This window comes from Panulirus ornatus, chromosome 15, assembly GCF_036320965.1.
Source record: "Panulirus ornatus isolate Po-2019 chromosome 15, ASM3632096v1, whole genome shotgun sequence".
Taxonomy (NCBI): Eukaryota; Metazoa; Arthropoda; class Malacostraca; order Decapoda; family Palinuridae; genus Panulirus; species Panulirus ornatus.
The window spans coordinates 24,667,479-24,684,223 of NC_092238.1; the positions used below are offsets into that span (position 1 = coordinate 24,667,479).

At 42.3% G+C, this 16,745-nt stretch overlaps 1 protein-coding gene across 1 annotated transcript; it reads right to left on the reverse strand.

The window, feature by feature from the left end:
* LOC139753771 (uncharacterized) lies at nt 1-16,356 on the reverse strand. Its single transcript, XM_071670608.1, has 7 exons — nt 16,238-16,356; nt 5,168-5,253; nt 4,779-4,899; nt 3,591-3,800; nt 2,660-2,857; nt 1,813-1,961; nt 1-146 (listed from the first exon to the last, which is right to left on the reverse strand). Exons 1-7 carry the CDS (start codon nt 16,239-16,241, stop codon nt 84-86), a joined length of 831 nt encoding a protein of 276 aa, XP_071526709.1. The 5' UTR covers nt 16,242-16,356; the 3' UTR covers nt 1-83.
* Between the last annotated feature and the right edge of the window lie 389 nt (nt 16,357-16,745).

The following is a 16,745-nucleotide window of genomic DNA, read 5'->3' on the forward strand; positions in this document are numbered from 1 at the left end:
ATTTGGCATTTATTCTTTATTAAGCTATTGTGGAACAGCGAGTGTGTGAGAGTATGATGTGGTTTAATTCTTCCACCATGCGTTTAAATTTCTAGCATCCACTTGCCTGCAGCACCCCAAGCTGTTGTGTACCCAATATGCGTCACCTGAAATACAAAAGGGTCCAAGTCTTTTATCTTTAACAAAAAATTTGTCTTAGTCTTCTAGTAAGTGCATAAAAGATGTTCTCCAATACTCTTTATAAAAACCTCAGGTCCTTAAATACATCAGCACATTCCATTGTGGTTTCACGATCATACGCTCTAAAGCGTCACCTGGTGGCCAGTTATTGAGTACTCTGATATCTGACCTTTATTAATATCTAGGATCAATAACCATTTTTTTTATTTTGCTTATATTTCAGCTGACTGTACTAAGTACATCTTTACTTTCCACATTCATTAGTTTTTTGTAATCAGCCTAAGACAGTATTATATACACTGTATACAAATACAAACATTAAAATAAAAAACTTTAACATATAATACACAAAAACACAATGAATGATGAAACTTTAAATGCAGACAGTATATAAAAAAGCTGCATGGTAGTTCGAAAATGTCAAGAGATGGGGGCCCAAAAGTGTAAATTCCCTTCACTTCCAGTAAAAACAGGTAATTACATGTATATACATACACGTCCACACACGCAAATATACATACCTATACATCTCACACAGACACCTATATACACACACAGACATATACATATATACACATGTACATAATTCATATTGTCTGCCTTTATTCATTCCCATCGCCACCTCGCCACACATGAAATAACAACCCCCCTCCCTCATGTGTGCGAGGTAGCGCTAGGAAAAGAAAACAAAGGCCCCATTCGTTCACACTCAGTCTCTAGCTGTCATGTAATAATGCACCGAAACTACAGCTCCCTTTCCACATCCAGACCCCACAGAACTTTCCATGGTTTACCTCAGACGCTTCACATGCCCTGGTTCAATCCATTGACAGCATGTCGACCCTGGTATACCACATCGTTCCAATTCACTCTATTCCTTGCACGCCTTACACCCTCCTGCAAGTTCAGGCCCCAATCACTCAAAATCTTTTTCACTCCATCTTTCCACCTCCAATTTGGTCTCCCACTTATCCTCGTTCCCTATACCTCTGACACATATATCCTTTGTCAATCTTTCCTCACTCATTCTCTCCATGTGACCAAACCATTTCAAAATACCCTCTTCTGCTCTCTCAACCACACTCTTTTTATTACCACACATCTCTCTTACCCTATTTTTACTTACTTGGTCAAACCACCTAACACCACATATTGTCCTCAAACATCTCATTTCCAGCACATCCACCCTCTTGCGCATAACTCTATCCATAGCCCACGCCTCACAACCATACAACATTGTTGTATATATATACATATACCCTAGCTTAAGCCAGGTACCCATTTCACTGACCAACCCCTAGGGGAGGATGAACAGCTGGATTACTGTTAATGACTGCCATGACTTGAAACTAGGTGCTCTTACCGAGGTGTCCGTGTCATGATTAGAAACACTAACACCACCACAGAGGTTGCTTTTCTTAAACCATTATAAACTTTCACACTTCAAGAAGTGTTTCTGTTCTTGGAAAGTGGTTATATTATCCCTGAGGAGAGCGAAAGTCAATTAAAAGGGATGGGAGTGGAAGTTGTTGGGGGGGTATTTTTTTTTCTCTCTAAATGATCCTTCACTAAGGTTGGACCATTAAGCAGGTACAGAGAAAATGGTGAAAATTCTAAGGCTGAGAGACTGACCTTCCATGGTTCTGGGTCAGTCCACTCCATAAAGGGGTCTGAGTCCTTGTAGCCAACCCTGATGTGCCCATTCTTAAAGGACAGCCAGAACTTCCTTTCCTCTTCACAGCACACTATATCAGGAGTGTCCACTTTGATCATGTCATCACCTGTGGAGAAAATACGATATATACTCGACTGAATAAACAGCTCAAGTGTAGAATAGATAAAATGCCAAGATATTTAAAGAAATGAAAAATTATGGAGTTGTGGACTTGGTAAGAAAGTGGGTTATACTATATGCAGAGCTTTTGTGTGAAGATCCAAGAGCTAAACAATGTTTACATGATGTATTTTTAAGCTTTTATGCCAAATGAAAAGACAGCCAACAATATTGCCTGCTATACAAAAAAATCATAAAATTAAGAACCTATTCCTTTCATGGTTTGGTCAAAATGTTAAGTTTAAAAAATTTCCAATAATTACAAAAGTACACCATTTTTTCTTCATTGTAACACTGCATAAAGTGTGTTAACATTAACAAGAAATTTTAAAATATGCAACCATTTTTGCATGTTACATATTCATGTATACCATCACTACATCATAAGTTATACTATTCAGTGCATACTTCACAGGAGACTTTTGCATATATAACACGTTTCTCAACCACTTACATTATGGATGACAATACATGGTGGTACCTACTTGAAACCACTAATGAATTCAACACACACTTGCACAGTAAGTAAAACTATTTTGACTAAGTACTTCAACAAGATATACAAGTCCATCTGTTATAACAAGGAGTGTTATGACATGGTATAAGCTCATCACTGAAGTTCATTCTCATGAAGAAAAAGCTTACCCTTGCTGAGGCGGATGGCTGAATGTTGGTTCTCCCAGCCACCAATGAATACTTCATACATGGGCGTTGTTTCTTCTGGCCCTGTAGTCAATGCCAAGTGGGCATCATGGCCACAGGAAACACTGAAGGTGACAGAGTCACCATACACAGGCTCAAAATTGTAAGTCTGACTGTCTTCTGTATGAAAGCGTCTCTCATCTGTGGACAGTCAAGTTAAAATTTCAGTTTCACAAATACCAGAATGCGAGCCATTTTACATTCATAATTTTAATGGTCTGGATCTGAATCTAGTGAGGCAAAATGAAGCGTGTGTAACAGCTTGTCTACCTTTTCTGCAACATTTAATTGGACCACCACTAAGCATTAACAGCTGACATTTCAGCTTTCCAATTATCTTTAATGATTCAAACTGAAATATGAGCGATATAATATTTTTCCATTCTTAACAGTATTTAGGATCGGTTTTGGGAGTACTATTAGCAGTTCACCATTTAATTCAGGTCAACAGGTACAAGATGTCAGCTGAATAATAGTATATGTAAAGTCAACACTGGGGTTTTCTTATGAAAGTTTGGTAGATATTCTTTTTTTTTTAGGGGCAAAACCTGCATTTTATTTACTTCTTAGGTACCTCTTACACAGACTCACCAAACTGTGCATCATCAATTATTTACATAACGTTTACACCAGTAATTTCGGTTCAGCATACGACAGCACTTAGACCAGCAAGCATTTCTCATACAGAAGAGATTACGAGAAAGTGTATCCAGGACTTATAAATAGTTGAAGTCATGTTACCAGACCATCCATTCATGATAAGTGGAACAAATATCATTAGTATATTATCATACCAATCACAATTTGATAAGTATTGTATACAAGTATTATATCAATATGAAACATTCCCAACATTTAGAACAGAATGCCTTACTATGAAACTGCCACCAGCCGACAGCACCCCAACCAGTGGAATAGCCATAGTGGGTGATTTGGAATGGCTCTGGGATGGGGCTCACCATAAAGGGTTCCCAGTCTCCTGCCTTACCCACACGAACCTCATCATTATCAAAGGTAATCCAGAACTCTCGGTACTCCTCTTCATTCAAGATGTCTGGAGTGTCCACTTTTGCCAGATCATCAGCTGTTGGGATGGGAAGAATATTAATGGAAAGCAAAACATGGAGAGGATGTTTGCTCGTATCAGCGATTCTCACATTCCAAAAACCCGTCATCTAACACTGGAGTGCATCAGGATATGAACACAAAATCTTGAATTGACAGTTACCTCAACTGGAGTCAGATTCTTATAATGCAATCTAGTTTTAAAAGTTTCATATCTAATCATCATTGAATCAAACATTTATGGGCTCAACTTGAGGATGTGATATGGATCAAAGTGAAATGTTTCAAAATACATATTTTAGAAAGGAGAAAAAGTCTTAATCTTTTAATATGAAATATTGCATTGCAACTAAGCACTCTCTGTACTCACTGTTATCCTCTGGATAGCAAGAAAAATAATTAGTTCAGTAATATATGCAGTAACTACTACTAACAGTAAAAGCTGTTAAAAAACATACCCCTTAAACCCTAAAAATCTTAATATAATAAACAGTGGGTTTGCACAATTTTAGAAGCATTAGTTCACATCAATTGAAAGGAAAATATCTAGCTTTACAAAATAAAGCCAATGACAATGTCATACTGAGGCATATTAAACATCTATAAAAAGGTTGTAAAGTAGTAGGCGATGACATAGCCATGCATCTAGAGATACAGGATAATAAACCTAACTTAAATAGCTGCAGATTGCAATACAAATGAGTAATATTCATCCAAGTACTAGATCATATGATTATACATGCCATAGTTCATACGATTATACATGCACACGCAAAGCGCCTTCAACGCATTCCGACATTTTTTCCCCAAAGCTACTTCAATCCTTGCCTGGGTCATGCCCCTCTACCTTCTTTCCCTCCATTAGTCCCTCACCCTCTCCATCCCTTACCCATTTTCCACCTTTCTTTCCTTGCCTTCACCACGCCAACCTCCATCTCTCAAAAGTCTCTCCTCCTTCACCTTCCTAATCTTACGGCAGGTTTGGTGGGCATCTTACCTTTCTTGAACCTGATGGCAGAGGCAGCCCCCTCCCAAGCCCCGATGAACACCTCCACCATTGGGTCAGTCTCTTCCGCGTCAGAGGTGAGGGCAATATGGGCATCATGAGCAGTCTTCACCTGCAAGAAAGACCAGGTCTCGGCTATAGGAAAAAACCAGAGATAAAAGAATGGGAGAAAATTATATAATAGTGCCCAGAGAAGATATGATACTTGAAAATTAAATTAAAACCTTTTAAAAGGTGTGAATGAAGCACTCAAAATTTGTGAATATTTTATCGTGTTTACAAAGCCATTTGGTATAGTTCAAATTGTGGTAAATACATCAAGGATAAGACAATATATTTTAATTCTGCTGAGAAACCGAAGATAGTGGTTGGAGACTAACCCTGAAACGAAGGCTCTTGCCACCAATGTCTCTGAAGCGGTATTCCTTATTCTCGTCAGTGCCATAGCTGGGCCAGTTGTCTTCACCTGCAAGACAAAAATATATGCTTATTTCACGTCCATTTTCTAACATTCTGCAGTTATTTGGTACCAAACTTTGGTATATTCACGACTGCGTCTAGTTATGAGTAATGTACAGACTGCCGGAGGATCAGGCCCATCCCAGGAATCTCAGACTTTACCTTAAATATTCAGCTAGTCAAAGAAAGGATGTTGCGCAAGCGGCATGACACCCTAAGTCGGGTGAAGGGCTGGGACAGGATGCTGGTAAATGGAGGGAGGAGCAAGAAAGGAAAGACAATTGCAGGATATCAGGCGAGGAGTCCCTGTGAGTGGTGTTTTAACTGGAGACTGGAGAGATGGAAGATAAAAAAAAAAAAAAAGGCTAAATGAAGGGTTGAAAAATGAGTAGTCTTTTGGCTACAATGTAAATATATTACCGACTTTGTGCACTATACGTTTAGCATGTCTGACATTCCAAGAGAATTATGACTACGTGTACAGACACCTCTGCCAACCCAAACTGAAGGGACGTTTAAACATGTCAGGATAATCTGAAATTTCTCAAGGTTGACATTATCAAAGGATAACTAACTTATTAAAAAAAATCGAGACATTGTTTTAATGACGGACCGACACCAACAACCCTATGGCTAAACAAAGACTTCTCGAAAAGCTAAACCTCATGATAAACAAGAGTTGTAGCGAGGAATCAATATAGATTTTGCTGCACAGACCACGAAATAGTCAAAATGGGTAGAGGAAGTAAGATAAAAAGTATGAACTTTGGAATACTTACAGACGCTGGTGAATTAAGTATAATGAATGACAAGTTTGAAGAATAATTATTAATAGGCAGAAAAAAAAGGCGAGATATTGCCACATGAAGTGTATAATTAACTATTGGCAGCTTTATAACAACAGATGAGTTAACATATTATGACTGAAAAAGCAGTGAAAAACAACATATCACCCATGTTGACAGAACTTTTCAACTGTACTGGTCAAAAGTAGACTACTACTTATTATAAGTGATAATGAGCGTTAATATGTACAGAAGACAACAATGGGTAGGGGGGTTAAAGTCATATGTGCACCTGCTTAAGGGGAATGAAAAGGTTTTACTTGCGGGGCGGAGATAGCTGTAGGGAGGTGAAGGTCTTACATGGGAGGCAGGAGTAAGGCGGTAGTCATATGTTAGGGCATGCAAGGGGGAGTGGGCCGAGATGAATGCCATATGTAAGGAGTAGTGTAGGAAGAGGAGTCATCTGTGGGGGGGGGGGGTGACGAAGGTCATGCGTAGGGGTAGCTTGAGGGGGGAGTGAATTGAAGGTCACCTGGGGGCAGGAGGTGGGGGTAAAGTGGCCATACGTGGGGAGCGGGCAAGAGGGTCAGTCATACTATAATAGGATCTATGACTAAATTTTAGTGTAGGCGGACGGATGTACACACGGCTTGCTGGGTTGAGCCTCAATATACCTTAACCTCTCCATTAAAGCCTCAAGAATGTTGTAGGGAAGAGGTAGGTCTTAGGGTTTGAGGAGGGGGTAGGGTACGTAGAGGCACCAGCACCCCGTTGGTCATCAGCACAAACATTCGCCCCCGTTAGACAACAAAACGACTCAAAGAAACACCTCCATCAACAACCTTATAATATATATATATATATATATATATATATATATATATATATATATATATATATATATATATATATATAATCCCTACAATACTACAGACACCGTTTCAGCATATCCTAAGACCTTTCATGCCCTCGAAGCAACTGTCTTATGCAAAACGCTAAGCACTAAACATTAAACTGACCTCACTGTACATAGACGCATCCACCTTACAACACTGACCTGTGTGACCCGAGTGGTGTAGGGGTCTCAAGGATGCAAGGGACTCAGGACAGGAAGTATACAAGTTACAATTTCTGGCCTGAGTGTTGTATATCTGTCGAGTATTTCAGATTATCTACATGGATAGTCCATCCTATAGATAGGCCATTTGGTTGTCTCCCTGGTCCAGATTGATTACATACACTTCCTTTACGAAAACTCCATTTATAGATACTTCCATTGAACATATTTTTTTTCTCGGTCTTTGTAAACCATCGATTTAAATGGGTTTATGGAGGACATAGGTTTTCTTGTTACCCAAGAGTTTTGTTCAACATTGACCAATTGTATGTTGTCATTAAACTTTCACATAGAACACTGACAGGTGTCCCCCTTCCCCATCTCTAAAGTACATCATTAGAAATTCACGATGGTCAAGACCAACCATTCCATCTTGGTTAGTGACGTCTGGGGCCTTATAAGCATTATAGGCTCTCAACGTTACCCTATCCCTAGCCTTCCCAGCAACAGTGTTTCCTACAGCTGAAAGCTTTACTTTGGCTGCAGGCAGGTCTCGTACAGTGTTCCTCGACAGTGGTCATAACTGTTCTTGCATTCTGTGGTCGTGCAGCCTCAGCAGGTTTACAGGGTTGGTGAACACTTAGGGGTGTGGCAGAGACAACCACACCAGCCGGCGGGCAGTCACGCATAGCAACCCACCCACCAGGACGGGCCGGGGGGGTCATCAGAGTTCCTTCCGTCATACGGTATCTGGCAGACCGTGTCTCCAGTTCCCATGGTGTGTGCTCTCACTTCCTGGTACTGTACCCCGGGGGAAGCATTCACCCAGGTCAGCAGTGTCTGTACACTTCCTGGTATCCCTGGTCCTGTACCATAAGGTACCACATATTTGGGTCCAACTAGTATCAAGCAAGAATGCCAGACTAGACCAACCTAATACCAGGTCTGGTATCAGAGTAGGACTTGCCGTGTATCATATATTTCCCACACGAATCAATGGACAGCTCCCAAGCTTGCACCATCAGTAAGTAAGCTTGCAGGAAGTGTACTTAAGAGATTCTGCTTTAATGCAGGAGAGAGAGAGAGAGAGAGAGAGAGAGAGAGAGAGAGAGAGAGAGAGAGAGAGAGAGAGAGAGAGAGAGAGAGAGACTACAGGTTATCATACTGCGGAAGCGTCTGAGGCACGTCTTCATGTGAATGTAAAGGTCATCAACGTCAGCAGTATCCCCCTCCTCCACCACTTGGTCACGTCTTTGTTTCATTTTAGCAAGTCCTAATCCCTCCCCCACTCCACCGCCGCCGCCTAGTCCCCTCCCTAGATTTTCTCTGGGTGACGTCAACCACCATTTAAGAGTCACCCACGCCAAGTGTACGTGTAGGAGTGCTTCATGACCCCGGCGGTATCGTCCTACGCGCCCCTTGTCGACGGGAAGGAGTGGCTTAGGGAGGGGGAGAGGTGGTCTGCGGCAAGACGCATCAAGCATCTCAAGCACTCGCTGCGTCAGAAGCCCCGAAAAGGCATGTCCATTCAAAGACACCTGTCATCTGCTGTCCCTCCCCTGGACTGCCCCGGTCTGCACTCGCCAACCAAACACCAGAACACATCTCTTGGGACCAAAAGTAAGTTTCCAGGCACATCTTCACCTCTCCAGGCCACATAGGACACAAATCCCGAAAATGAAGCACTCGCCATTTCCATCGCTTGCCCTCTTGCGAGTAGGTTTCGAACGACAACAGGGTATTACGAAGGGAATTCTGGGGAAAAAAAATTCGTCAGTTTGGATGTTATAGGATTAGTAATCTTCTGGTATGGCTCTGTTGGTGGGGGTAAAACACGGACGCAGGGTTGACACGAAAGAGAAAGTAATTGAACTTGATCACTGTTATTCTTCTCCATTCTCCTCTCCGGCCAGAGATAAGCCTAAATTAGCGGCTGGAGTGAGTATATCATCAGCCCAGGATGGAGGCATTACCCGCCCTCAACCTCCCTAGGCAAGCCACACAAGCCTGTAACCCACCGTACCATACAATATGATACAAGACGACGACTGACGGCTACGGTGGCCGAGGACGACCGAGCGTACCGACCAGCGCAGCCTCCAACACCAACCGAATCATCCCAAAATAGTCCGCATCAAGGAGGCGCTGGAACCAGCTTGCTAGCCCTAACGTCCTTGGCTCCCACACAGTCATATACGCCCTGCAACGACCACTACCACTCTCCCATACCGCCATGCCTTTCCTGCTTCTACCAAGTCAACACCGCCCGCCCTTCCTCCCACTGCCTTGCCTGACGTCCATTCCACTGCTCCTCACCCCTTATAACACGTATTGACGTTTCAAAGATATGGTGACTTTTTTCAACAATAACTCATTATATTTATTTTTGAAAAGATGAAAGAAAAGCACGATCCAGAATGACGTCAGGCATATGCTATTCCAATGACGTAAGGCGTCGCGCTGAAACATCTTAAACAAAATCATTCACACAAGAACTTGTAAAGACGATCCACTCGCGTGGCACTAAACAGGTTTCTTTACCCACAAATGTCCAGTTTTACACATTATATTTGACAAACATCAATATTGTTAAAGACAGGACCATATATATATATATATATATATATATATATATATATATATATATATATATATATATATATATATATATATATATATATATATATTTATTTATTTATTTTGCTTTGTCGCTGTCTCATATTTATTAATTTTTTATTTATTTTGCTTTGTCGCTGACTCCCGCGTTTGCGAGGTAGCGCAAGGAAACAGACGAAAGAAATGGCCCAACCCACCCCCATACACATGTATATACACACACGTCCACACACGCAAATATACATACCTATACATCTCAATGTACACATATATATACACACACAGACACAAACATATATACCCATGCACACAATTCACACTCTGCCTTTATTCATTCCCATCGCCACCTCGCCACACATGGAATACCAACCCCTTCCCCCCTCATGTGTGCGAGGTAGCACTAGGAAAAGACAACAAAGGCCCCATTTGTTCACACTCAGTCTCTAGCTGTCATGCAATAATGCCCGAAACCACAGCTTTCTTTCCACATCCAGGCCCCACACAACTTTCCATGGTTTACCCCAGACGCTTCACATGCCCTGATTCAATCCACTGACAGCACGTCAACCCCGGTATACCACATCGATCCAATTCACTCTATTCCTTGCCCGCCTTTCACCCTCCTGCATGTTCAGGCCCCGATCACACAAAATCTTTTTCACTCCATCTTTCCACCTCCAATTTGGTCTCCCACTTCTCTCGTTCCCTCCACCTCCGACACATATATCCTCTTGGTCAATCTTTCCTCACCCATTCTCTCCATGTGCCCAAACCATTTCAAAACACCCTCTTCTGCCCTCTCAACCAAGCTCTTTTTATTTCCACACATCTCTCTTACCCTTACATTACTTACTCGATCAAACCACCTCACACCACACATTGTCCTCAAACATCTCATTTCCAGCACATCCACCCTCCTGCGCACAACTCTATCCATAGCCCACGCCTCGCAACCATACAACATTGTTGGAACCACTATTCATTCAAACATATATATATATATTAAACATCCGGTCGGAAAGATTTGCAACTGGGATTAACGACGACAGTGACAAGGAAGTTATAAGATTCAAGAAACAAATCTCCCGCAACGTCATTCATTTTATGGTACCACTCACAACTAGTGAACTCTATAGTCGTCTTTGGACAAGATGAGCATCAGATTTTTGTTATAAATCGGTTTTCCCGTCTGTCACAGGTTTCGGTGGGTGCCTTATCTCCTCAGCGTCTGGTCCAGTTTCTCAGACAATTGAAAACCTGTGAAAAGCTAAGACAATGGAGAAACTCGTCGGGTCAAGGGGAGGTGCATGAAGAGCCGGCGTTTCTAGGCGGAGGGAAGGCAGCGATGTTGTCGTTATAGTGTAATGGCCGGGCGCGCTGCGCCGCGACGGGCTTAGGCCATGATATCATCGGGTCACGTCTCTGCCAAAAGGATTTCCTCAATCCTACAGCACATTCGCCTATTCTGGTTGGATTGCTATCACAAATTACCTATAGATAGGTTACCTACAACACTTTCAATAAGTTAATGGTAACCACATGTAGAGTCTGCTTATTAAGAGTGTAACTTTTGCGATAAAGACATAAGTACGGAAACAATGGTATTGATAGCACTTTTATGGGAGAGTAAACAAGTAAACAGGTCATGTAGCTCAGGGGGATCTGACACAGAGGGCGCAGGAATAGGTAAAAAGAAAGAATTAAGGCGAGGTAATGTATGCAGACGTGGCATGAATCTTGTGGCGGTGTGCCGACGCAGGTGTGGCAAGAGAGTGTCTCGTGTGAGGTGTGTCGGTACAAGAGTCTCGCTGTATCAAGATCCCAAGGCTGTGCTTCCAGGAGGGAAGAGTTACAGAGGTCCCGTAGCTTTGCTGTTGGTGCATCAGATGGGAGGCACTCAAGGTTCCGTAGTTCAGGAAATATTCAGCGATGCAGAGATTGTCTTGTACTGCAGAAAGATGGCGTGGCATGGTTACTATAGCTTTTCTCATGTGGTGGGTAAGAGCATGGTACCCCGTGGCCTTAGTCCGTAGAGGAGTCAATCACCTGCGGAACAGCTACTGAAGATGGAAGCGAACCTGGAGCTGCATGGCCATTACATGTTCAGGCGCCACAGTGGCGCACTTGTGGTATGAGGAAAGTTGACCACTGGCTGCAAAGATGCACCAGTATACACGACACTAAATGGGTCGATTATGCCAATAGCGTTGTGTGTGCGGAACCGGCAAGTCCATTACAGTAGGCCTTTGGAGAATTATAAAGGAATGTCGATTGGTGGGAGTCTGACGTGGCGTGAACTCCTGCTGTGAAAAGTTCATAGCCAGTGTCATCAAAATTGACCGTACCTGGTCCATAGCCTACCTATATCACATAGGTTCAAACGTACCTGGTCCATAGCCTATCTATGTCACATAGGTTCAAATGGGGTCAGTCAACTTCGTCAGTTGTTTAACGGCAGTTGTAGTGTACCAGGTGTCTACCGTAGTCAGTTCGACTTATTTTACAACAGCCGGTTGCAGTCATAAAGACATGGGTTTGTGAAGTGGTACTGGGGGAATGTCGCCATAAACAGGTAAGCAAGGATTATCGTTTCCTACTTTCCCAAAGTCACTGCTACCCAGTAGTTTTATCAATTTTGTGTAGGACTTTAACATAAAAAATAGTTTGACAGGATTCCCTTACTTTTAACATACGATAACCACTTTAGAAATGTGTAAAATACACTTTATAACTAACAAAAAGACATTCACATTACTTTTTACAGAGGACCGAGATTTCTAAGACCAACACCAAACCCTGCGTAACGTCTGAACGATTCTTACACATCACTGGGTCGAGGTCCTCTACACTAACCTATGCTCAGTCAGAAAACGGGCAAGGTCTTGTACCAAAATAGCATTGGGTAAGCAAGGCTAGGGTGTGACCAGCCGTCTGCAGACGACTCTTCAGAAAGAATAGTAGGTAACAGTCACTATGAAAGGCTTGGATGGTCTAATATTCAACGTCTGAAATGGATGATTCTGATGCACAGTAACTTGAACACCAGTCCAAAAATACAATGGAGAAAGTCTTCCGTCTTAAATCTTGAAATAAAAGATCAGGCTAGAAATCTCTGCACTTGCAAGACGTCACCACCACGGCCCCAGAAACAATGCTCGTTAGAATCTGTGCAACTTCCTCCAGTGTTATCTAACAGGAAGACAACACATGCCACCCTTCCTACCAGCCTCGCCACAATGTCTAGAGAGAACGTGCACAAGGGAAGCTGATAAGTAGTGCATATGGAGAGTTTATCTGCTGGAGGGCAGTAATAAGTGTTCTAATTTCCTAATTTATCTAGATGGAGAAAGGAGATCAAAGTAGAAAATTATCTCGCCCTCCATTCGAAATAGCCTGTAGGAAAATATTATGCTGACGACATTACTTGTCGAGAAATTTAACAAACTTCAGGACTGGAAAGTTTCATCAAAATCATTCAAACGGTTACAGAGATATGCTCAACCCACAACACTCAGACACAACATCTGACAGCAACGCAGCCGGACACAAGCGCCGTACGACATTTAAGAAAACCAGTTCTAAAGAAGTAAATTTTATGGATCAAGTTATTTTTTGGAGCTTAAGTAAAATGGACTCAACACCCACACAGATGACGTAAACCCTCACCATCAGAGTGAAAGTACTCCCAACTCCACCAAGTTACAGACGTCCACAACTCATCCCCGTCCCACATCGTCTACACTTTTCTTGTGGATTGATAAAAGAGCGGCGTTGAAGAATAGGACAAAGTAACGGAGAATCAGAGGGCAGTTGTAAGTGTCAAGATGTACAGTGTAGGTTTACCAAAACAAGTGGTTGGTTGGTTAGGTTTGTCACTTTTTCTATATATCCCCAGCACATTGGACATGTGTGTACCTTGGGCCAATGTATTGCTTCTGACGAAACATTTCCTTACGCCCACCATAATCTCTGACAGTAACCTGACGTTGTGGTGGAATCACTCACGTCTAGCATTAGACACAAGGGCCAATGTAATTATCTACCAACTCATCATCTTGAATGATCTTGTGGCCTCTCAGGTCATAGCTTGAAGATTTGAGGTGGTAGATGACACTAACATACATATCTGGAAATCCTACATTCCTACAGGAAATTTGATTAATGGTTAACGCTATCAGCGTGGCCAACTCAACTTTCTTTGGGTAAACCACCAGGCAAACAGTGCACTCAGTTGGTCAGCTGGTTGTAGGACACAGGCATAATCACCATGTGACTGCTTTGTGCTACTTCGTCACTCCGGAAACTGACTCAAGGCCTCTGCAACGTCTTCCCCCTTCTGCAGAAACCCCACACGACTCATGGAATACCTGCCTGCCTCGCCTGCACATACACCAGCGTCACAGGAGCATTGTCTATCTTATAATGCCTTATCTTCTCACCTGCCTCTGCGACAATTGTAGCAGTTCGGTGTAAGCTCACCTAATTCTGTATTTATATATAAAAAAAATTGTGAACCTTTCAATCAAAACACAAAAAGATAATTATTACCCTAGAATAATTGGTGTCTGTTCAGTGATGCTGTGTTTGGTACACCCTTGGCATACCGAATGAGTGGTGATACTGTGTTAATTTAGCATACACTTCGGCATACCGAGTGATTACTTATTTATACTGCACGGGATGGGAACAGTATATAACGTTTCACACTTGTATGCTGTCAGCGTATACTATTTCTTCATTCAGTTTATTTCATTTATCCACCACTCGGATTCTTTAAAAGTATTTGGAAGCATGTTCTGGTGTGTGTGTGTGTGTGTGTGATCACTAGGTGTAACGGGGAGAGAGTCTCATACGTACGTTTGTTAGTGCAAAGCAACAAGCAAGTTACACTTCGAGTTGTTAGTATAGAAAGGAAGCAAGCATGCTGCTACAAGCTGCTGGTGTAGTCAGGAAGTAAAGAACCTTGGATACGAGCTGTTGGCATAGTAAGGAAGCACGATGGCTTACGAGCAACACAAAGGAAGCGAGTTATAGTAAGACTGCAGTCAAGCTTGGCAACGAATAAAGAAGCAAACAGACTTTACTACAAACTATAGCCAAAATACAGAAGCAAGCAAGAAAGCTTGGGAACGAGACGTTGCAGTTGTAAGGAAGCAGTGTTGCTTTGTTACAAGCAATTCGTGAAGTAAGGAAGCATGCATGCATGATATGGGCTGTTGGCGTAGCTGTTGATATGGTGCCAGAACAAGCAAGCTAGGTAACAAGTTATTGCTATGTTACGAAAGGAAGCAGGATGTATGTTTGGTGTTTCACTCCGGCCACTATGACGGACCCTCCAGGACTGCAGCTAGATCAATGGCACCCGGGTCGCTGCCAGCCTTGGTGGACGGGTGTGCTTGTATTCTTTTTTCTTTTGTCAATTTAGACGGTACCGACAACTGAGGCCCTAATCAAGCCATTAAGGGTGGATGACCAGCTGGGTAGACTGCGGACCAACTGTCACAAACAGGATTCGAGCCCTTGTGCACGATCTTAGGTGGCCGGTAAATGCGTTATGGTCAGGAACGCTGACTGCTACACCGCTTGAGCGTATATATAATTTATTTATATATATATATATATATATATATATATATATATATATATATATATATATATATATACGCGTGCCTCCATTCAACTGCCTTTATGTGTATGGGTGTAATTACATTTGTATTTATCCATTTGTATTCGTTTACATGCCTGAACAGGGAGGTATACATGTACGTGTGTGTGTGTGACGATTACTATTTATGTATGTAATGGAAGCTTTACACCTGTGCTGCCCTGTCTCCGATGTGTAAACCCAGACACCAACCTAAGCCAGGTTGTGTGTATGTATGTTTAGGTGTTGTTGGTGGATGCGTCGGTGGTGTGGTTACATATGGGCGTGGTGGTGGCATGTGGGGGCCACTGGGTGTGGTAGCAATGGGTGGGTGGAATCGCTGTGATGGGCACTGTTGGGGCAGGTGTGGGTGGGCTGTGGTAACGTGTGTGTGAAGTAGGAGGTTAGGCAGGGGAGGGGGGGGGGGGGGGTTGCCGTTGACAGGTGAGGTTGAGGATGGGTGTGGTGTTACCAGGTGTGGGTGGGAGCCGTGGTGAGTAGTGTTGGGGAGGGGAAAATGGTTGACCTTGGGCTCGCCTACAGTGTGAAAGTGGAATCCATAGGTTTTTTCCGCCTTTTTCTTTTCATTTTAACCTCGTTAACCTCATCTACTTTGGTATATATTTTCTTCTTCATGAAAACAGATCACCAATTTCAAGTCATGATACGAAAGAAGAACCATTTCACCAAGATACACGCATAAAATTATCTACAAATAAAAAAATGACATGCAAACAAAAATAGATCAATAAAATAAGATTTCACGTTTTCTTCTCGGCTGCAGTATGTGCACCAATAAAGTAATGTTGGCGAGTAAAAATTCAGTGAAACGCTTGGAACACAGCTCTTGTCTTAACGTAATATTAAGAAGCTACAAATCACATCTTACCCATTGTTAAAGTTTTCTTGAGCGATGATGCACTAACTCAAACACACACTCGTCTGGAAGACTCACCGACAGACAGTCGCGCCGCTCTGCCGGGGTTATATATACAGGAACCGCCCACCTCCCTCGGTAGACTGTGCGCGCGCAGCTATTCCTTATAATGCCTTTACTTTTTAGAGTTAACTCCACCTTTACGTGATGATTTTCCTAAGAAAACCAAATTAAATTTTAGATCTAATGGATAATGTATTGTACAAGGTATTGATATACATTCATATTAAACTTTTATAAGACATATGATCCTACTTTTAGGACAAGTTTGACGTCTGCTGCTTGACAGCCGCATGATAACCCAAACCTAGTGGTTGACTCAGCTGCCAGTTTTACAGCTGACAATGAAAATTGTGCTGAAATCTTTAAATCATATAAAACCGATAAAGACGAGAATGTAAATGCTAAAACCTTTTCACGTTATTTTATGGTACTATGAATAGTGTTTAAACCTCCGGCA

Bases quoted from the DNA above. Each gene is read 5' to 3' on its own strand.
- LOC139753771 (XM_071670608.1), bottom strand. The intron at 4,900-5,167 runs GTTAGTCTCCAA...TCTTTCTTGCAG, and splicing joins GCAAGAGCCTTCGTTTCAGG to GTGAAGACTGCTCATGATGC. The intron at 147-1,812 runs GTCAGTCTCTCA...TTTGTATTTCAG, and splicing joins CTGACCCAGAACCATGGAAG to GTGACGCATATTGGGTACAC.